Raw genomic sequence first — 23747 nt, forward strand, 5'->3', positions numbered from 1 at the left:
GAGTCATCAGAATTGTTTATAAAAAGGCTATGTTCTTCAGTTGAGGCCAGTTTAAAGTATTGCTTCCGTCTTTGCAGGGGAATTATAAAGGTTCGCTTGTGTAGGCTTCTCTTCGTCTTCAGGGAAGAAATGGCACTAGCATCCTCTAGCAGAAAAGTGGTCGACTGTGTTGTCTCCCAAGCCAGGCGATCGATAGCGCGCAGTGGCTGCCGCTGTCGTGTAGTCTCATCAACACATGTTCCACCCAGTCAGTACACAGCTGCAGTCATGGCTGCGTTTTCATCGTCTGCTAGGCATGAGGGCCCTGCAGTTTCTTCTCCCCCTCAAAGTTTGTTAAAACCCATGGATGTTCCCAAAAAACTCTTGATGGGACCAGGGCCTTCCAACTGTCCCCCAAGAGTTCTTGCTGCAGGAGCATTGCCAATGATTGGCCATTTACATCCTGAGTTCTTGAAGGTAAGTCACTGAGTCGCTGAGAACCATGCCATATGGCGAGCCTGTTTTATTATTATATCATGTTATGTTAAATTATGTTAGATTCTAGATCTATGTAGAAGTCTAGATATCTAGACTCTAGATCTAGATCTAGATCTAGATTATTTAGAATCTAGATCTACATCTAATCTAGAATCTAGATCTAGAATCTAGATCTAGATCTACTCTAGATCTAGATTTCTAGATCTAGAATCTAGATCTATATCTAGAATCTATATTTTGTCTAGTCTAGATATCTAGATCGGTTCAATAGGCTAACATCAGGTGTGTTGTCTGGTTTTCACAGTGTTTACTTCATGATTGTTTCCTACACAACCACATAGGAAAACTTCGTGCAGGGAATGTTTTTTTTGTGCTTTTTCGGTAGTTCCCTTGCACCCCCCTTATTTGAGCCTAGATTTAGAATCTAGATCTAGATATCTAGACTCTAGAATCTATACGTTTGATGCGCGGCGAGTTAAGATATCAAACCTAAGAACGGCAAAACATTTAATATGGTAAAATTTTTCATGCCCCACCTGGAACCCCCCACCCATATTTTTATTAGGTCAGGGGGGCTAACTTGAAACCCCCCTACTCTTGAGGCCAAAACCGGCGAATAACAATTGCGGGGTGGGAACTACCGAAAAAGCGCCGGTTTTGGGGGGTATTTTTGTGGTAAAAGTGTTTTTTTCCGCGCTCGCAACTGCATAAGGTCATATCTGCCGTTGTAAGGGAAAACGACGAATGGTTCTGCACAGGTAGCGAGGCAAATTTTTCAAGAGAGGCTAAAAATGTTTTCTCTTTAGAACTCTTCAATTTTTCTTTCTTTTAAGCTGTATTTCACCAGATATCTGGTTTAGGTGTTCATAAAGCTGTTTCAAAAGTTTGAATGGTTTAGGTTGAAAAGTAGCAACTTTATTTGACATTGGTCGTTTTCCCTTACACTGCGCGCCCGCTGGTGAGCCTTTCATTGTACGCAAAAAAACGATGAATGGTACCGTTCATCGTTCTCGACTGGTGAAGGGTTATGGACGTGGCCGATGGTCAGTTGTGACGCCTTATATTGACAGTGATGACTGTACAGGTTACTACAAATAGAAATTTAAAGACGTAGATCTATAAACTAGCTATTATATGCGTATAAAGTTAGGTGTTTGTTTTATTCCAACTGTAACTCGGTAAGCGTTCTTCATTTTCCTTCCTTGCTTGGTTAAATACTACACAGTCAATGTACAAATCAGATGTATGTGCCCACATTTTCAACAGCTTGATTTAACTGTCTCGTTTGGAATCAAAGTTTGGTCTTCTTTAGAAGCTTGTTTTACTTTTATTTTCACTAATTGCAACATTCCCCCTGCACGACCAAAGGGATCAATAATGTTACAACGTCAATAATACGATCAGATCATTGCAAAGTCAAACTTTCTCGTAAGAAATTTTAATTTAGCAATCTGACAAGATTGTATCGCTAACGCTCTCAGGTGAGGTGATGCGAAGCCTTGCTCAGCATCAGTCGTATTTAATAAAGTATTTAATTGATGGGAAAACATACTACCAAGTAGAGATTGACAAGGACAGTTTGAATCTGCAAGACATTATTATACTCAATCGTAACGTCCATCAAGTCATAAAGAAATTGTATATAAGCAAGACTAAGTGTCGCCACAATACCGTCCAACTTTTTAAGTTGGACAAAGAAATTAACTCTCATATCAATGTGTCATTAATTTCTTGGTAATTCTATAATGATGTTGACTAGAGACACATGCTAGTCAAACTGCGGCAATATAACCATCGTTGGTATGTAAAATGACTGGACTGCAAACTGTTATGACGTCGGTCAGTGAACATCTGGTTGACACTAATATGCAGTGCAAATAAATTTCTCCCTAAATACTTTTTTAACCCTCCCATCCCCACCCCTTACCCCCTGTTCCCATCCGTTTTCCCCTCTCTCCCGCCTGCTCTTATCAATTCACACCATCAGCATGCGTGAAGACAGACAGAAAGACACACTAAGTGATACATTGTTATAATCCTTGTCGATTGTACTAGGGGGAGGAGGCGGTGGTGGTGTTTTTTTTTGCTAAAAAGGCCTAGTATGTGTGTACTAATGCAACAGTGACGAATTGTCATTCGTCGCGCATGCCGAATTTGCCCTAAGGCAGAGACAAGGGGACAATGCAGAACGAGCAGTGACCCTTCACCGATGGACCATTCGTTGTTCTCCCTTACACTGAGCTCTGGCTCAGAGCTCGCCAGTGTACGGGAAAACGACGAACTCTCAATTACGCAACAACAGGTTAGGACAAAAATTTTTACCCCATCAGATGCAGAATTAAATACTCGATGAAATATGTAAAAATTAAAAAAAAAATTTTTTGACCAATCGTCGTTTTCCCTTATGACAGCATGAGCGCGTAGGACATATTAAACTTTTTTAGTTTGTAGGAAATTTTAGACCACCAAGGGATCTTTAACCCTCTCCGTACGCCCTGGGGTCATTTTGTAACCCCAGGGTTGTATTTCTTCACATTTTAGAATATTTCTAGTTCTAGATTTATTTAGTACAAAGATCTCTTTGAATCTTTCAGTATTTCTAAAAAAAATCGTTTTGACAGACTGCTATGGCAAGCGTATGGATCAAATTAACGAGTAAATTTCCCCTTTGGAAAGTGGTGGCACAGAGTTCCCCACTTCATATGGATATGATAGTAATTTGTAATAGTAAAGCACGACGTACAGATAGGGTTAATGCACGCATCTTGCACATGGGCCCTCCGAGATTTTTTGCCCTTGTCCGAGAAGGCTAGGTGTAGTTCTTTCCTGTCCTACAAGAAGATCAGGGGTGTCACTGAAAGACCGCAGTTCGAAGGAGCCAAGGAGTGGCAGTAGAAAGGCCGCAGAAAGTCAGGAGCCCAGAGGAGGGGACAAAGGATGTGAAGGGGTGGGGGCACAAAGAGGAGACGAAAGCATACAACAGAACATTGCTAGACTAGAGAGCAGGAAAGGAGGTGAAAGGAGTCAATTTTAGAGAAGAAAATATTTTGGTCGCTTCCCGGATTCGAACCCTGGACCTTTGAATGAGAGACCAACACCTTAACCTCTAGGCCACGAGAGCCCTCGGTACATGGGATGGGTTGATTTTGTACACTATTTGAAGTCTTCCGACAACTAATAGATTTTCGTGAGAGTCGTTGGAATCAGAGTTTTTATAAAAATTGAATTTTATAAACGTAATTTGCATTATATTTCCCATACTCAACCATGTCAAGGTAAAAATATATAGAGCCCTCAAAAAGAAAAGAGCCTATTAGTTACAGAAAAGATGAAACTTGCCATTTGTTAATGACTCATTGTCTTTGTATCGTGCGGAAGCTGCATACAATGTGAAGAAATTTACCTGACAAGATTCTATTTAAAACAGTGTGAAGACATCAGTGCGTTTTAGAGACACCCATTTACGATTGCACGATTGTTTACGATCCTCTGGGGAAAAAAATTATCGGAGTATTTTATAAAATGTTCAAGGATGTTCTTCTAACCCGACATTTGTCATTATATATATCATAATCCGCCATAGCGAACATTATAATCATACCAGAAACATGGCTCATGAACAAAATATACCAGAAAAGACTGACTTTCTGGGTTCTGGCTCGAAAGTGGCGCTTTTGCCATGGAACCTAAGGAACGTAACTTTGTTGTCATCAAACTTGGGGATTATTGGGAAGTGTGTTCCCTTTGTTGGGAAAATGGTGTCGGAAGAAGACGAAGAGGGTGACTTTGAGTGTCTTCCCTTAGAAAAATCTAATAAGAAAGCAATTCTTTTATTTTTCATCTATCCACCTGTGGAAGATTTGGCCATTTTAAAATGAGACCAGTTATTCCTCCTCTGATCTGAACCTCAACAAAAAATTAAAGAAGTTCCTCCTCCTGTAAGTTTGCAGTTAAAATGGCATCCATTCATGTTTCTAATAGCATTAAAGTGTCCAGTGCGTTTGAATTTCATTTTCAAAAGCTTAAAGTGCACCAAGTGAAGTTCTTTCAAACAGAAAAGTCTGATTTACTGTTTTTAATCAGCAGACTTTGTTTCCTTTATTATAGCTGTTTGATTTTGGTTATGGTACGCCTCCCGGAACATGGTAACTGTCAGATCATTTGAGATGGTGGATCTCCGTATTTACGTCTTTTTCCATTAAGACATGACAGGAAGCCATGAAAACTATTGATAACCCTTCAAACAACCCATGTTCAAGAACACGCCTATCTGGATTCGAAACAGAAGGTGTCGCTCAGAGAGAAATAGCAATAATAGTTTAGCATTATATGGAGCACCTTCATTAGTGCTGTAATCTCACCAAATCCAGACGTTGACAGACTCGGAAAGTAACATGGAAAAGAATTCTTTTTATCTCTGTTTATCACTACAAAAACTAGCTTGTTATTTAGGGGCATTACTGAGCTCTGTTTACAATGACAAAGAGATATTTCAAGCCAACGTGTACAGTTAGTTGTATATAAAACTGGGCTAGTTTATACATGATGGTTTGATCTCTGTTTTCTACGATTTCCTGTGAATGTGATATATATTTTCTCACCTCAAACGAAAGGTAAACGTATAGATCTATACTGTGTTGAAGTTTTGCTTCTCAAAAATAATATTTGATACATGAGACACACTGTCCGAAGTTACCCCTTTTCATCCGAAGTTTCCTTCACTTTTGTGCGCTGTCTCCTTCAGAGTGGGGTGGTTTTGGACATCTTAGGGTACCATAGATAAAATACTCTGGCAGTATAACGTGATGATGCATGAATCTAATATCGCAAGTGGTGATGCTCAGATGGCTTACAATAATGGTGAAACCTTCTCTTAGGTTTAAATTGTTCCTGAAGCGAGCAGTGGAGCCAAACGTAAAAAGTGTCCAAAGCCTCCCCGCTCTCCCCCATAAAAATCCCTCAATTTAATCTCTAAACTTATGGAAATTCCAACTGAAATGTTTTGTCTAGTTATTTGTTAAGACCTTACTTGAATTGTCTTATTGGTTCATGTTATTCATTATTAAGCTTAAGACACTTGACTCCCAAAATCATTGACACTGACTTTTATTTCGTAAAGTTGTGGACTGACTTAACTGTATTTCCTCTGTATTTTCTAAGCATACACTTGATGAAAAAATGCCTTTACCTTCTCCGCTCAAACCCTTATAATTGTTGACTGGTTATGTTATTGATTGTCAAACATAATATTATGTGCAGTACTTTGTATATAATTTCATAAGCTCTTGATCCTTAGTGTTCAGAAGATGTTGATGATAAGAAGAGCTCTCTATTAATACGTCTCTGTTGTTGGACTTGGGCTCTGCTGGTCAGAGAAAGATAATTCTTTTCAAAATTTCTTCCTGTCCCAAGCTGCTTTACTATTCAATAGTCTATAGCTATTTATAAGTGAACCTTTCCTGAATTTTCTGGTAGCCTACCTAAAGTGGACGTATGCAGTAGTAAGATGAGAAAAGATGGTTCAGGTAAAGAGGACTATGACTTTATCTATTACAGAATTTTTGTATCATAACATAGGATGCTTTCATACGGTAGTAGTCTTTTTATGTACTTATTCATCTGATGATCATTGCCCCAATGTCCTCCTACTCGTGGTGCCCTGGTTATATTTCCTTTAAAATTGTGCTCCTCAGATTATGGATGAAGTGAAAGAAGGAATACAGTATGCATTTCAGACTAAAAATGAGTGGACGTTTGCTATTTCTGGCACAGGTAAAGCTTGAATTTGAATAAGATCTTATATGGATATTTGACTTATCTGAAACTTATAGCCAGAACAATAGTTATGAGCTGGAGATTTATTTAGTTCGGTTGTTTTTTTTAAACTCAGTTTGCCAAGTCAGTGTTGCAATTTCTTTTCTTTTTTTTTTCTTTTTCTTTTCTTTTGTCCTTTTCAGCTAATTTAATAATTTTCTTGTCAAGTCTTGAAAATTTTTCAAACAACATAGTTTTGATCCATGACAGTTGAATTTAGTTGGTATGGTTATGCTCAAAACTTTTTCACTGTGTGGTGTGCAACTCGTTTTTCGTAGGAAGAAATGTGGAGACTTTTAAAACTCCTTTCCTCCTCATTTGTGTGGACATACCCCAGAAAATGTCTGTTTGTTTTCAACTGCTTTTAAGCCCTGGTCTCCTGAGTGTACAGGACCCATACACCTGAGCTATATTGAGTTGACAGCATAGCTTACATTCACCTCTCCGCTCACTGAGGTGTGTGTTTTGTGCACTGTAAGGTATAAAGGATAACACATGTTCCGGTGTGCGTTGGGGTCCATGGGTTAAAATCTACTGCAGATTTGTTTTCTTGTATGCAGGACTGAAATGTGTTTCATAATAATTAACCTAACTATGGTTTTTGTTATTAATTTTGCATTGAAATGACAGCTCATATAAAAAAAAGAGGAGAAAAAGAGAGAAAATTATTTTTGTACTGGTTTTGCTTGATGGGTTTTAAAAATATACTTAAAACGATGTAATCTGAACCATAACAGATAAAAGAAAATTTTTATCATGAGAGAAGAAGAGCTAATAGATAAGCTAACCATTCCAAAGAAGTCTTGATGAGAGAAAGAGAATTCCTCGCAGTGTGTACCATTCTATCCACAGTTATTAGGTCATTATGCCTTTACCAACACTTCAGAATTATCAATATTGTTGTTATCATCACAATCATCATCATCTACTCATCATCTCATCATGACAGACCAAACAACTTTCCTTTTTCTTGTTTTGTTTTTCTTGAAGTACATTTTCTACCATGTTGGCACTTTTTTTTACGTAGTTTTAAAAAATCGGCACCAAATCAGGACACAATACCCCCCAAAATGTCATTATGCCTTTACACATGACCAACATTGTTGACAAACTGTAGTCACTTCAAAACCTGGCTGCAAAGCCAATTTTAATAAGAAAATATCCATAAATCAATACTGGGTAATTCTGACTCCCCATAAGAACTCCAATACAGTACAAGATTGCTGTGCTATGTATTCATCCATTGAGCATCTATGAGCAACATTTAATTTATTAAAGAAAAATAACATGCTGCTGAGTGCCCTGAATTGTGCAGTACCATCTCTCATTCTAAACTCTTGTCCCTCTGTCACACGCTAATCATGACTGCCAAGCATTTTCTCTGACAGGGCTCATGTTTTTAATGGTTGACTTGTTATTGTTTTTTTCACGTATTATGTCAGCTAAAAGACACAGAAAGTTCTGTTGTATATTTGTGGCCTTCGGGAATAGTGAAAATGTAATGTGTGTTTCTTTTGGGGTCATTACTATTTGACCTCCGAACTGTTTCAAAGAGATATCAAATAGCGGCTTCCTCTTAACCCTGGCAAATGTGCCCTGTTTTTTTTATCAGGTTATTTGACAAGCCTGTCTTGTGTTTGTGCTTATGGTTATCAGTGGTAGGCATGGACATATTGGTTGTAGACTTGGAGAAGAAACTCAGCCTTGTTGAAAACAGGTCCAAAGAAATACTTAAATACAGAAATACTGAAATTTTAACATAAAAATACTAGTAAAGAAAATGAATACTCAAATGCGCAGTAGGCTATTACTGAAATAGTCATACAAAAATCTTGAAGGATTAAAATCCAGAATAGGACAATGCCGACTTATTCTTCCTTTTGACAGCAAGAGACTGGATAACTTCAACACTGCGAAAACTCTGAGTCCTTTTCATTTCTCTATCTCGTCTCCTTTGCCTTGTAGTACTGGGAGAGTGGAGTAAGTGTGATCTGGGGTCATGAGGGCTGTCCACTTCTTATCTTATCTCTTCAAGGTCACAGACAGCAGTTGTTGAAGCCTTACCCTACATGCCTCTCATGTCTGGTGTGGCTCGTGATATCATTCATATAACCAGTTTTTCAACTTTGTGTTGTTTTTTAAGTGGTTATAACATATCGTGCTGAAATTAATTCCTGCATAGGGAGAGGAGAGTGGGGGTGGTGTCATGTTTGTTGACCCTGAAGCAGGGTGCATGACTACGCTTGTTGAAATGTCAGCAGTGGTCTCCATGACCTTAAACATTATAGTACTTATATTATAAAAGTTTTATTTAATCTTAGACATTTTCACAAAAATGAAATTCAAGTTTGAGCAAGGGGGTGGGAGTAAACACTAGTCCATCCAACTTCTTTTCTTCCTCTCAGTTGTTTCAGTCTCTCCGTCTCAATAAATCTTTCCATGTACTAACCATTATAATATGGTTTTGCTTTTCTTTACTCAAATGAACAAAGTCTTTAGTCCCTACTCAAAATGACTATTGCCTTACCGATGCGCTTCTCTTTACACGATTGAACTTAGCATAATGAGGCAAGTTCTCTGCTTCAAAATGACCAGTCTCTGTCTAGTAAGTTTGTTAAACCTGTACACACTACTGTTTTTGTGGGGCAGATCGTCTTATTCTTGTTTGTTATACAACCCAGGTCATGCTGCCATGGAGGCCTCCGTAGCCAATATTTTGGAGCCCGGAGATGTGGCGCTGGTTTGTCAGAATGGGATCTGGGGACAGCGGCTCGCTGACATGGTGGACAGGAATGGTGAGTGATGGATGTCCTTAGATACGATACCTGGAGAACTGAGGAATTATGGCCTGATGTCATGGTTACCCCCATGGTGGGCCTACAGAGAGTGGAGACCCTCGGATGCACGTAGAAGATCAAGAAAGTTCCAAATGGAGACCTTTTAATGAAACCTTTACCAAATTTTTGTGAAATGTTTTGTGTGCATATATGTGAATTATATGTGTGTTTTTATATGCATGCAGCTTGTTTGAGAGGAGGGGAGGGGACTCTAATAGGTTGTACTTCTTTTATTATTCTGGCTTTTTTCTTTCTTTTTGTCTGTCATGTTTTGTCTGTGCTCTCACACACAAAAAAGAAGTATCTGTTTTCGTGTGTGTGTGTGTGTGTGTGGGTGTATGTATCTTGGGTGGGTTATTTATCGTTCTTCTCCAACATTTCTGGTATAGAAATCCACATGGTCACACATTTTTGAAACATCATTTGGTGCTTGGTAATATGGGAATAGGGAGTTTTATAGGAATCAGAAGAGTTGGTTGAGGGAGAGAATTTTTTAAAGAAGAGTGTTTTAAAATACTATTTGTCATGATGAAAAGATGTGATAATATTATCATGTCATTTTTTTTTCTTTGTTTATAAGTTCCGTCTCCTGTTATGATTCTGGCTACTCTCATTTATTGTTTTTGTGGTTGTTTTCCACCATGCTGTGGGTATTTGCCCAATGCTATGGGTAGGCCTATACGCAGATGTAACGTTTAGTTGTTTAGACAGAACCTTTTGAAATTCTTTAATGTCATACTATTTTTTAGTCATGTATCCCCTGAAGGCTCTTACAACTTCAAAATAACTTCTTTTGCAAGCTTGTTCATCTGAAATTACACATACCACAGTCAATCACATTATATTATCATAATACTTCTCTGTCTTTGTCATTGTCATATGTAGATCTATGTATTGTCCGTTTTCTGCTTACCAAATACTGATTCATTCATTTCAAGGTATTGCTAAATTACTGTCTTGTAGGCCTGGGATGACTGTATAAAATGTGAGTGGATGGTTGGTAGGTGCTCTGGTGTGGTTTGCTCCTTCTTTGCTATCTAACATCTGTCATGCTGATCTCTCCTCCTTCCTTTTTGTGTTGTTTTACTCTCTTGTAACACCTCTAATCTTGACCACTTATATGACCGAATATGTTACAAGTGTCATAAAACACTTACTACAACAAACAATAAAATACAATGCATGTATTTGTGCAGGTTCAACTGCAGCCGTGATTCAGTGTCCAATGGGTGAGGTGTTCTCCCTTGAGCAAATTGAAAAGGTACGGAAATGCAACGGAGGCTGAAGACTTTCCACTTTTACTTGAGAAATGTTTTGTCAAAACCCGAAACTAGTCTATCTAAGAGAGGGTCCTCGACTTTCTAGATTTTGCTTGGTTCTGATGTTCATACTGTTAGATTTTTGTTTCTGAAAAATAGCAAAAATTCTTGTGGAAATGCTGTTTTTATGAATTTGTCGGGTCTGACTCGTGTATAAAAATGTTGTACTCATTTTTTCTTGTCGCTGCACTTTACTGTGACTTACACTTTGTCATTGCTCTCATGGTGCGGTTTGCTCCTTCTCTCCTATCAAACATCTATCATCCTTATCTTACTACCTTTTCTTTGTATATCACTTTTTAGTAACCCCTCTATCAATGGCACTTGTACGGTCCATATATGTTGCAAGGACGATAAAACTATTACTCAAACTCAAACACTTTGTCACGCTTTTCTATAGCTTTGTTGATTGTTATGACTAGTGCCTCTGTCGCTGTGGAGATGGCTAACGGTTTCCTTTGTTATGGCCGTCTCTGTAGGGTTTGCAAGAGCACAAGCCTGCCATGGTGTTTATTACATACGGAGAATCATCTGGAGGTACAGCACAGCCCCTGGAAGGACTCGGCGAACTGTGTCACAAGTTAGTGCCGACTTTTATCTCCCTTGTTTCCTTGTTCCTTTGGGTGGGCTAAAGTTTTTCAATCGTTTTTTAGACTTTTTGATAAATTGTTTCTGAGCCAGAGAATTTGTTTAAATTTCTATAAGACAGACAGATGTTTGACTTTTAAAAGGCTACATTTTTTATGAAGTGTTTTTTTTCGTTTCTTGGATAAGTGTTTTACTGTGCTCGCAACTTCATAAGGTCACATGAGCACTCTGGACACACCAAACATCAAACATTTTTAGTTTGTAGGAAATTTTGAATTTTGCGCGGGTGGTGGCCGAAGCCAACGCCTATCGATTTTGGACCACCAAGGAATCTTTAACGCTATCCGGATTCAAACCTGAGACCTATAGAATGAGAGGCAAACACCTTAACCTCTTGACCGCGAGAGCCCCCTTTATGAAGTATGAAAGACTGTAAAGTTGTGAGGGGAACCCTTAGCTCGGTTAGTATCTTGCTGGGTTATGATGGGGATAACCTGGTTTATGTCCTCTGAAGGAGCATTCATGAACTTTGCTTTGTCCTACCAGAGATGGACTTAAAATTCAAAGGTGCCTTTTTTGGAGCAACTTAATATTGTTGGAAGGGGTGTTCAACTTCTGCAGAATTTTTTTAAAGCCTATTATCTTCTTCTTCACCTCCTCCTTTGCCTCCTCCTTCCTTTTTCCTCTCCTCCTTCTCCTCCTCCTTCCTTCCCTCTTCTCCTCCTCCTCCTCCTCCTCCTCCTCCTCCTCCTCCTGCATCGGATAAGGCTGGACAGATGTTCACAATTTTAGCTAAGTATAACCCATTTTCTAATGAATCTTTGGACTGCACAACCACTCAAGCAAAACTGTCCCAGAAAAAAAAAAATGTCATCATCCTCTGTATCATTGTTAGTTAGTTCTGCTAGTTCTGTGGTTCATGGGACTTCTTGTATGTCCCCTTCCATTTTCCCCTTCATTCTTGTCTCACATTTCATACCTCTGTGTGATTATAAATTATAATTTTTGCCTTAGAGCTTCCTAGTATCCTTGTAAATATCTGACAGCTTTTGTGATTCTGTTTAGAATGAAAATGGATGATGTTCTCACGTCTGGAAATTTGATCCCCTTGCTTTGGATAAGATGATGTTATCTCCATATCTTTCTCTCTACGTTGCCAGTGCACTTTGTTTGTAAATATATCCTTCGTGGGTAGTTGGCGTGTGCTCCCTGTGTCCTATCAAACATCCATCGTCCTTTTCACCCCTCCTTCTTTTTTTGTGTTGGTACTCTCTTGTAACACCTCTAATCTTCGGCACTTATATGACCTTATTGTGTTGCAAGTGCTGTAAAACTCTTACTAAAATGAAATACAACCCTCATTCCCAACCCAATCGGACCCCCCCCCCCCCACCTCCCCTTCAGCGGGATTGTAGTTGTGGTGGTAACTCTCTCTTCTATTGTGATCTGCCTCAGGTACAATGCTTTGCTCCTGGTGGACTCTGTAGCTATTTTGGGAGGATATCCTTTGTACATGGATGCCTGGGGTAAGCTGTCCGTTTATATTCTGATGTGTCTGTGTATTTGTGTGTATATGTGTTTCTGTGGGTGTGTGTGTGACATATATATGTGTTTGTTTGTGTGTGTATGTGTGTCGGTGTGTGTGTGTGTGTGTGTGTGTGTTACACATGTTGGTGTGTGTGTGTACGTGTCAGTATGTGTGTGTTGGGTGTGTGTCTCATGAGCATCGTAATTTGGTAGGATCTACCTCTATAATGGTAATCTCGTCATGTCATGTTTTTCCAAAAACCTGTCATTTAAATTCATGCAGAAGCTATTGACCGCTGTCTTTCTTTTCCTCGATGGTATTCTCATTTTTTAAAAACTATATATGGAGAGATTGTTCATACTTAAAATAATCAATTTTTCCCTGCCCTCAGATAAATGTACTTTTTGTCTCCCCTTCCTGCAAAATGACCAACATTATATTTCACCTCCCTAGAAATGGTCAGTTGATATTAGAGCTGGGCGAGGATTCAATTCCGGAACCGATTCCTACGATTAATGCTGCGGAAGAGAAGTTCCGACTCCTTTTTATATATACCAACGGTTACCAGTTACTGTAATCATTAAAATGTTCTTTTGTTTAGAATTCTAAATGTAACAGAGAAAGATCAGGGAAACGTAGCTTTTTTGAGAGCATTCGAGCAAAGGAATGAATGGAGAACCATGATCGCCGATGTCTGTCGCAGATCTGGCACTGGATGATGATGATTTTTGAAAAATAAAAGTTGATGCTTCGTAGTGTTCTGAAATCAAGGTTATCATAAATCCTGAAGAAGTTCGGAGCCAATCAAGTAACCACCGGGAGAAATCACATCGTTAGAAAGTAAGTAATTTGGTTCGGAGTCGATTCCAACGATTCCTAACTTTCACTAATCGGGAACATAGCCGCCCAGCCCTAGTTGTTATCTCACACCGTCACAATGATCTATTTTATATCTCGCACCCTCAAAATGACGAAATTTTTCCGCCCTCGAAATTATCTATAATTCTATATTTCGCCTCCTTGAAATGATCTATTTCGTATCTTGAAGAGCACTAGATTACAATTTACATGTATAATATCTAAAGTGAGTTTAGTTTCGTAAGAGTTTTACGGTGCTCCAAACTACATTGGAGCATATGAACGTGAAATATCTATAGGAATACCTTTACTTTACTTTTCCAATCCAGCGGCCATTTGAGTTCTAGCCCTTCGGCCAAGAAATCTACAGGGAATCAAGAAAAGATTTTGACTTTATACCTTGTTTTGTTTGCCTGCCATTGCAGACATTGACATCCTCTACGCGGGTTCCCAAAAAGTGCTGTGCTCACCTCCAGGCACAAGTCCTATCTCCTTCTCACAGAGAGCCAGGTGAGTCTGGTGGTTATTTCTGTCTGTCTGTCTGTCTGTCTGTCTGTCTGTCTGTCTGTTTGTCTTCATCCTCCCCCCTCTCTCTCTCTCTCTCTCTCTCTCTCTCTCTCTCTCTCTCTCTCTCTCTCTCTCTCTCTCTCTCTCTCTCTCTCTCTCCCTCTATCTCTCTCTCTCGCTCTCTCACTCGCTATAACACACACACACACACACACACACACACACACACACACACACACACACTCACACAAACACACATACACACACAAATACACTCTTTCTCCCTCATTCTCTCTCTCTTTCCCTCCCTCACTCCCTCCCTCTCTCATTCTCTCTATCTTTATGTTCCCTTCCTCTCACTTTACTTTTTGCGTGCTCCTGGTAAGTTGCACAGATAAGGCTTTGCTGTCTTGTAAAAATACTGTAGTCTACTTTCCTCTCTTCACCCAACTGCAAAATATAATGCTTGTTGACTGTCAGCAGTTCGGGTTGTTGGAGGGCGCCATGGTAGCTCCTACTTTTTTACTTTCCCTCTGTTGTTTTTGTCTGTCTGCCTTACTTTTTTCTCAGCATTAAATGACTATTATTACTGTGTTTGATATGCTTCTCTTTACTCAAACAAACAAAGTTAACTATTACAGAATTTCTGTTACTGGCAAAAATATGTACTTAGGTGGTTGCAACGTAGTATGTTCTTCTGAAAGGCCGAGACGGTGACATGGAATAAACTGCCTTGTTTAGGAAGTTTGTGTTATGTCATTTTAGCTTTTGTTTGAGGGTGCTGATAAATAAACTCTGCTTCTCCTGACGTATTAATGTTACTTCTACAATAAGAGTCGCCAGAGAAACGGTAGCTTAAAATTAACCTGATAAAACCAGAAAAAAATTTTATATCAGAAAAACTTTATTAAAACATGTTTTCACTTGCATTGGAGTGCAACAGCATTTGGGGAATCGTCATGTATTGCATTACAAATGAACAGAGAATTGTACCATCATTTCACATGCTTTGATTTTTTTGCTATTGTTTTTTTTTTTTTTTTGCAACAGAGACAAAATTGCCAGCAGAAAGACCCGAGTGAGGTCATTCTACTTTGATGCAAAAGAACTGGCCAACTACTGGGGTTGTGATGAGCATCCAAGAAGGTAAGCTGCCATTTGAATGGAAAACCTTGTGTGTTCAAAAAATTGTATTTTGTCTCAAATTACGACAACAACGAAAAAAGAAAAGAAAATATTTTAAAAATTACCATTTTAAGCTATAAAATCGTTTCAAAATATCCAGTCTCATTGATGTTTGAATGTATTCATTAAATATGTTGTCGGTAAGCTATTATAATGTACTAAGCACAGAAAGCAAAACTGACAGGAGAGAGAAGAAAAACTTTCTTTCTTTTAAGAATTGTTTCAAAGTTATGTATTTTTTCGGCATTTAAAATTTTGCCAAAAACTTTTTTTCTTTAGCACATGCAACCAATACCAGAGATTAAGTAACTGCAATGAAAAAAAAAAAAAAATCAAAATCTTGGGCGTAGTACGTTTTTAACAGCTGGCTGACGATGCAAATTTTTATACTAAAGAAGGATAGAAGAATTGACCCCCCCCCCCCCCCCGAAAAAAAAAGCAGATGAATAAATCAAACTAAAAAAAGAACTGTTTCCCCCATCAGTATGATACTTTTCACTAAATTTCCATTTTTGTATCAATGTACTACTCTGTGGTTATAACAAAGCTACTTTCCACCTTCTCATCCCGTAATGGGATTGTTCCTTGTTTTCCCACAGTAAAATGTCTGCCAGTCAGTGGAAATCACAGAGAAGATTACCGTCGTTTGTGGTGTAGCAATTAAGCATTTTTCACTGTCGCACACAGAAGACCCGAGGTCCATTCCTGATTAGGAATTTTTAACGTGTATCTCAGTCTTCCTCCTGGGATATTTTATCCCTCTCAGCCCGAGTTGGCCCTGACGGACAAGGTTGGAAGCCCGTCTCCCAAATAGATCTAATCTTAATTGTGTCAAAGGAGGAGACTAAGCGGTGGCGGGCGGGAGTGTACCGTACCTTTGTGAGCCAGTCGTGGGTACTGGTAGTACTGGTTGGAGAAGTGTTTTCATCCCTTTACTGGCTTCATGACCTTTTATGTTAGGGTTTGCCCAGTCTTTCCTTTCAAACATCTATTGTCATATCTCTCCTCTTTCTAGTCTTAGTATGTTACTGTCTAGTAACAATCTTTGGCACTTATATGACTTAACTAAATTACAAGTTCTGTAAAATTCTTACTAAAACTGAAAAAAAAAAAAAGAATGCCAGTCTGTGGTACTTTCACATTTGTCTTTCCTTGATACAGGTATCATCACACAGCCCAGGTGTCGACTGTGTTTGCTCTGAGGGAAGGTCTCGCTCGGCTTGCAGAGGAGGTAAGAGGGGGAAGGGCCTCTTGTGAGGAAAGTTTGTGATTTCTGAAAATATCGACTGCCTGACAAATTCTCCTCTTTTATTCACATTCTACTGATATCCTGTCAAAGTCCTCTCATTCTCCTTCTTCCCTCCCAACCCCTCCCCCTCCCCCCCGCTTTGGGAAAGTTACATCTCATTACACATACATGATCAATGTTTCTGCTGTCTGTCTTTCTGTTTTTAAATATAAGATTTATGAACTGGGCAAAGAAAAGTCCACACAAACTGTTTATAGCTTAAGGTGTCTAGGTTTTGTTTTTTATTTAGTAAATTTAAAACTGTATTTATACTGTTTGGGATTTGAAGTATAAAAGAAATAAGCCACAGATCAGAAGTGTTGGGTCTGGCTAATTAATTCTGTGTAAATAACAAACAGTCTACTAGTAATACCTGCAAACTGACAGACAAATAACGAGAATTTGACTTGTGAAGATTCGTTTGCTGCACCTCTGGCGCAGAGACAACCGTTTGTTTTGCGATTGTAGGGTAGAGGGAGAGACTCCTTGCATTGTCTGCTACTATGACTACTAGCACTACCACTTCCACTACCACTACCACCGCTACACCATGTGCTAACCTATATCGTGAAAAGAGAGACTAGTTCATGCACTTGTGACATGGCATGTAAACCACTATACACATCCTCCCCCTCCCCCTTCCCCTCCTCCCCCCAAAAAATAAATAAATTTACAACCACACACCGAGCTGTCACCTTTGCATTTCCAACTGCTTGATGTTGTATGGGTGGTTAAAGGGTGACACTGAAAGGTTTTACACACTGTCTATTTGTCTGTTGTTTCTATCGTGTAACGAAGTACAGTCAAAATTTTTCAAGAGGGCCACCCTTTGTCGAGGAGAAAGGGGTTCGTTTTAGTTTTAGTAAGAGTTTTACGGCACTTGCAACACAATAAGGTCATATAAGTGCCGAAGATTAGAGGTGTTACAAGAGAGTTACAAACATGAAAAAGAAGGAGGAGAGATAAAGACGATAGATGTTTGATAGGAAAGAAGAAGCAAACCACACCAGAGCACCCGCCTACCATCTTAGATAGGTGAACATCTTGTATGGTATCATCATATTATATTTAAAAGTGCAAAGTTTGAAAGTGGGAAGTGGTCGTTTGTACAGGTGAATGTCTTTGGCATGTGGCCATTAGGGCAGGTTCAGCTATACTTTACGAGGTGTTCTTTGTTTTGTCCCAATCTTTAGAAATCATTTACGCCTTGATGTGAAACCGTGCTTCTCTTTGTTAAGAAGGAACATACTAATAAATTCTGAAGATTGACAGACTTCCGCTCTCTGTATTTTCAGACTCTTGAGAAATCTTGGAAAGATCACAGAGAATGCGCTGAGTTGCTGTATGAAGGCTTGGAGAAACTAGGGTTGGAGCCCTGGGTAAAGAACAAGGTAAGGACTTGGTTAGAGGTCTAGAGGTAGTGACAAGATTTTTTGTTCTCTTTTTTTTTTTTTAGAGACAAAGTCCATGTAAAAGTTGATGTTTTTCATTGCTATTGAATTCATTTGATGATTTATGCTCATGAAGACTGACATGGGCAAGAAGTTATCTTTGCTCCTTGCCACTTGCATATCTGAGATTGAGAGAGAGAGAGAGAGAGAGAGAGAGAGAGAGAGAGAGAGAGAGAGAGAGAGAGAGAGAGGGGGGGGGGGGGGGGGGAGAGAGAGAGAGAGGGAAGGGGGGAGGGATATGGAGAGAAAGCGGTGAATGATGCTAATATGTTTATTTTGCGTATCAGAAGCTAATGAAAGCAGTGTTAATACATTCTACTATGAATAAAGTATGTGTTATATCTTTTCTCATCCTTGTGTTCACATTTTAGAGAATGAGGAGTATTGTTTGTCTTTGTCCTCAGGATATCAGAAACCCTTGCGTTACCGCCATCAGAATCCCAGAGGGAGTCGACTGGAAGAGCGTAGTCGACTATGCAATGCAAAAGTATTACTCCTTGTTCTTTCCCTTTATTTGGACACTACAGTGATATGTAACATTAGTCAGTTACATTAAAAACCAACTGTTTATCATGTTAAGAACATGTCTTTCACTTTTGTGCGCAAATGCAGTCTCTCGTGTCTTTGGTAGTATTATTATTTAAGAGATAATGAGAAGTTTTTATTTATGTCTCTCACTTTTCCATTGTAGATTTTGTGTGTGTGGAGGGGGGGGGGGGATGTTGTATGCTTGTGTAAGAGGGAGTGTGAGTATGTATTTATTATTCAATTTTGACTTGTGTATGAAGAACTTTGAAATGAGAGAAAAATTTTAAAAATAAAACAAGATAAAATATATATGGGCTTTGAAGTGAGGACACTGAAAAAGTTGTTTGTTGAATGAAGAGAGAAGCTGCTGAGTTTGTCTGTCGACTGTACCTGATTAGAGAATGATAGCTCTATTTCAACATCTCAATAGCTGTGAAAACAGGCAAGAAAGTAAAATTTTATCAAGTGGTCTTTCGTTTTAAAGGTAAAAAAAAAGTTAACTTAAAAATTAAAGGCTGTAAAATATTTTGAAAATATAGACAATTTACTTGCTCCCCACCCCTCCTCCATTTCATTTCAAATTGAATGTTAAAAAAGACTTGTCTTTCCATTCGTAAATTTGTTTGTGATAGAAACAAGTTCTAGTTCTATTTAAGGCGATATTTCCAGATATCCTTCTGCACCTGCTGATGGTTTTTCTCACAGCCTGTCAGATATCTCACATTTATATGTTTATGATATCCACTTCGTTTCATTTTTTTCAGTTATAAAATCGAGATTGCCGGCGGTTTGGGTGACCTCGGTGGAAAAGTGTGGCGTATTGGAATTCTGGGATACAACTGCACTCCTGAAAACGTGAAGCTCACTTTGAAAGTCTTCGGTGAGGGTCTGGCCAATGCTCGTAAGTGAGGCAGAGGCGGGTACGAGGCCGAGATCAGAGGTACACTGCGGGAGATCGGATGTATCTACAGGAGATCGGATGTATCTACAGGAGATCGGATGAACACTGCTGTTGTTTTGCTGACATGTGCTCCCGCTCTTCCAAATTGGGACAAATCATGAATCAAATGTGGAAGAAAAAAAGGATTGTTTTAGAATTCTGGATTCCCCTTTTTAAAAAAAAGATTATTTAAGTAAGGGAAGAGGGTTCGGGGAAGGGGGGGGGGGGGGAGAGAGAGAAAGAAAAAGAGAGAAAGTATGTCTGTGTTGAAATGTCAAGAGTTCTACCTTCGTGAATTGCATCAGGGTGCCAGACTACCAGTGTAATGGACAATCAGTGGTATGTACATGGTGAACTGCTAAGCCTCTCAACCATGGCTGTGCATTCTCATTTGTGTAATTTCTATAGTGTACTAATTATCATAATTATCTACATATACACTTCAATTACATATACAATTTTTAATTTTTCACTTGTTCATCTCAACTGATGTTTTTCTTCTTTTCTTCTTGTTTCATTCTTTCAACCTCTAACCTATCGAAACTGCATAATTTGTTTCAACTTTTGACATTAAAAATTTTTTTTTAAGCTTTCGGCTGACAAATACAAATATCCTTCTCATTCACAGGCAGTTTTAACTTACTTAAACAATAACAGTTTTATATTTAACAATTTCTTTTTTTCTTTTGTGGCAATGGGTTTGAATTCATATTATACTATTTACTGACATCACAGTTCTAGTTCCTGTAGGGTGAAGCTACATTTTTGTCATCTTCTCACATATACTTTGGTGTGATTTGAATGTCAATAGAAGTTAATTTGATTTTTTTATTTAAAAAAAACCACCTGTTTCATCTGTATCGGAACATACTTTTTATATATTTTTTAAAAATTTATGTGAAACTGCTTTTAAATTTGGAGACAATTTATTTACAAATTGTGCCTTGCTGTTTCATATTGTATTAGATGGTGTTAGTGGCCAAGGATTGCTGCAATCTTTGAAATGACAAGGTGCTTTCCTGCGGGAACCAATTGGTTTGGTTTAAGATATATTTGCTGTTCAAGGAGAATTTACTGGAATATGAATAAATAACTATTTTTTCAGTGCTGGTACCGGTACTCATCTAATGTCGCATTCATTTGGGTTTTGTTTGTGTAGAAAGAAGTATATCGACAAGACCAGAGTCTTTAAGTGCAAGGAAAAACCAATAACGTACTACGAGAAACTACAGAATGAAAGGAAAGAAGTAGGTCCCATCTGTACAGCCCTCTAAAAATCCACAACGGATTATGTGCAAGATATTTTCGTGTTCATGGAAATGTCTGATTTTTGCTGGGGGGGTCTTCTGTGCTTGCATCATCTGATGCTATGTTCATACTAGCCTCGAAGAAACTGTCCTTGAGACCATCAATCATTGCACTTAAGTAATTTTATTTTCAGAGTAATGTTATTTTTCAATTTTCTTTTGCCTAGGTACTAGATATAATACTTTGTTTGAGAAAAATAGAGTAAGGGGACCAATTCTTGACTGGTGGTAGTGCCTCAAGTAAACTCTATTTAAGCTCATCATTTTAAAAATCTTTTATTTTTTTGCTATAATTTTGTTGGAGAGGGACATTCCATTGCTCTTGCTCGGTCTGATGTTTTAGAAACACGTCTGATGTTGTTTCTTTTAGAAAAGTCTGATGTTGTTTCTTTTAGAAACACGTCTGATGTTGTTTCTTTTAGAACACTGAACAAAAACTTTCCCTTTTGGCTCAATCCTATAGACGTCAAATCCTAAGGTCCTGTTTTTTAAAATAAACGTATAGTGTTGCAGGAGGCTGTGAACCAATACAATGTCAATGTCAATGTTCTGTTGTACTGGTGCCACATGGAAGCCTGAGTGAAGAGTAAGAGTTGCTCAATACAACAGTAGCCTACTTGCCTACAGATCCCTTCCATCTCTTCGTCTGTATATTTCTGTATTTTCAGACTATTGTTGAGAACTAAATGTTTGAGGTAAGAACTAACCTTGTGATTAAAGTGTACCCTGCCTTGTCTAATAGTAGTAAAAGAATAACATTTTTGTCTAGTCAGGTTTGCTTGCTCGATGATTGTTCTTTTCAGGGTGGACGTTGTGTGTTTTTGGGGTCTATTTTCTGTTTAACTAATAGGTCCTTCACTAGTTTTGGCAAAGGGCTGATGACTGTGATATGTATTGACAATTTCGATGGGCGACCAAATAAGAAAAAAAATTAAATTGGGTAAATCAGGTGTGTTAAATGATGAAATGTCTCGAAAATTCCTTTGTGTTTACCTGCTCTACTGAAGTTCATTTATCCTGTCCAGGAAAGTTGCTATACCTCAACCTCTTTCATCGGATATTTTTGTCTTCAAAAGCGAGACAAATGGATAAGCTGTAACTCTTTATCTCCGAGGGAGGTAGACCCACTACACTTGGGCCCTTTTTTGGTACTAAATCTAAAAGTAACGAAAACGTCACTAGATGGGCCATTACATCAAAACTAGCAAACTTATTATGATATAGTACTTTGTCTAATGAATGAACTTCCGGTAAAAGAAACCTATTTTTGGCAATTGCCGGAAAATAATTTGATCTAAATCGTTGTAAAGGAATGTGCACAGTGGTTCAGACCACAAGCGGCTTGCCAATTCTCCTACGGGCCCAAAAATTGACGAGCACCTTATTCCACCTCATAACACAAATGCATTTAGATCCACATACACAGTTATACGTATTGTATCATTTGTTTTCTGAGGCCACAACACTGAAGTCAAATTGACTTTGGTTTATTTTTTAATTAAATTCATTTTCAAATTAAAAATGGAGAACCTCTACAAGAAAGCTCTTGTTTTATTATAACTTTATTCTGTGATGAGTGAAATGTATGAATTGACTGTATGGTCCATGCCTTCAACCTGCGCAATGGCCTCACATTCATTTATAGCTTCTGCTTTCCTCAGCTGTTTATGAGATGCTGTTGATGTATGTGACAAATTAATGGTTAAACTCCTCAAGTTTGTTACAAAAGACGTGTAAGAGTTTCATGTATCGTATGGTTAAGTAGGCATAAAAGGTTGTCATTTTTTTTCCCAAGATTTCACTGTGGTTTTGAGCAGAACAATTCATATGAACAAAAAATTACTGGCTTAAAATTTCTCATAGTCCTAGTAATCAAATCACAATAAGAAGTCGTGCCATTATGACTTTACTACAGCATTATTATTAAGATCTCCGATTTGATTTTTACAACCATCTGACTTTTCTACGCTTACCACAGATTGTGAAAGTATGTCATTATTAAATAATCATATTGTTTTTATTGTGTTGTAAATGTAAACTTCAGTTGTGTTCTTTAATATCCAAGTGCGCATATGTTACCAGTATAATTGCATTTAGTGCTTGTTGAATGCATTATTAGACTGTTATAAGACTTAATAAATCAAAGTTACTAATCAAATGACTGGGTTTTTTTCAATTTATGAGGGTTTCTTTTTTACCCCAGCAGAGGCTTAAGAACCCGTTGTAATTTTTCTCAACACCCGCACATAATATTGAAATATAGACATGCACAACCTTGACTCCTGGGTGGGTGATTGGCGGGTGCTCTGTTGTGGTTTGCTTCTTCTTTTCTATCAAACATCTAACGTCCTTATCTCCCCTTCTTCTTTTTTATGTTTTTTTACTCTCTTATAACGCCTCTAATATTCTGGCGCTCATTTGACCTTATGCAGTTTCAAACGCCGTAAAACCTCTACTAAAACTAAAACTAAAAACTGACTCCTGGAAACCTGTTTGAGAGAAAAATATGTTTGGGTGCATTGTGCGCCTATATTTGCAAGCGTAGAACTCCGAGACTGACCAAGACGTGTGGGAAGGTTTTTGGGTTTTTTTTCGACTTTGTGCGCAACAGCCACACATTTTTCTTTTTATCTTGTTACAATGCACAGGCAATCAAGAAAAAAAAAGGGGACCACTTTTTGGTCAGAGTCTTTATGCTTTTCTTTTCCCATGAGTAATATTAAGTACTTTAAAATTAGGCCTATTATAAAGACAACACTTTGGAGCTTTAGTTAGTGTTCACAGCACCAGTATTAAACCCCCCACTGACTTGCACTTGCCCATCAAGCCAGAATGAATATACTATAAGGATTGAGCGCCTTTTACAAAAAGACACCTTATTCAAGTTGACTCTTCTGCCTTATGTTTTCAACAAAAGTATATTTATTTATTTAATTTGATACGACTGGAAAGTAACTGAATTTCCCGTCATAACAGAAGGGTTGCGTGGTGTTTTGTATTATTATGTAAAAAGAATAATGCAGCAAGGAGGGAGAGGGGAAGGTAATTATTGAAAAGAATAATGAATTTGACAAGTTGTTTTCGTTTCGTCCTGCTTATTGGTCACCATCTTCCTTGAGA

The 23747-nt window shown here is 38.3% G+C and overlaps 1 protein-coding gene across 1 annotated transcript; it reads left to right on the forward strand.

Moving 5' to 3' along the window:
• Positions 1-119: 119 nt before the first annotated feature.
• On the forward strand, positions 120-22785 carry LOC101846693 (serine--pyruvate aminotransferase). Its single transcript, XM_005109758.3, has 12 exons — positions 120-456; positions 6171-6249; positions 8973-9086; positions 10325-10389; positions 10927-11027; positions 12491-12561; positions 13847-13931; positions 14979-15074; positions 16275-16344; positions 17697-17792; positions 18257-18339; positions 19145-22785. The coding sequence occupies exons 1-12, from the start codon at positions 130-132 to the stop codon at positions 19287-19289; spliced, it is 1332 nt and encodes a 443-aa protein (XP_005109815.1). The 5' UTR covers positions 120-129; the 3' UTR covers positions 19290-22785.
• Positions 22786-23747: the final 962 nt, after the last annotated feature.

This window comes from Aplysia californica, unplaced genomic scaffold, assembly GCF_000002075.1.
Source record: "Aplysia californica isolate F4 #8 unplaced genomic scaffold, AplCal3.0 scaffold00813, whole genome shotgun sequence".
NCBI lineage: Eukaryota > Metazoa > Mollusca > Gastropoda > Aplysiida > Aplysiidae > Aplysia > Aplysia californica.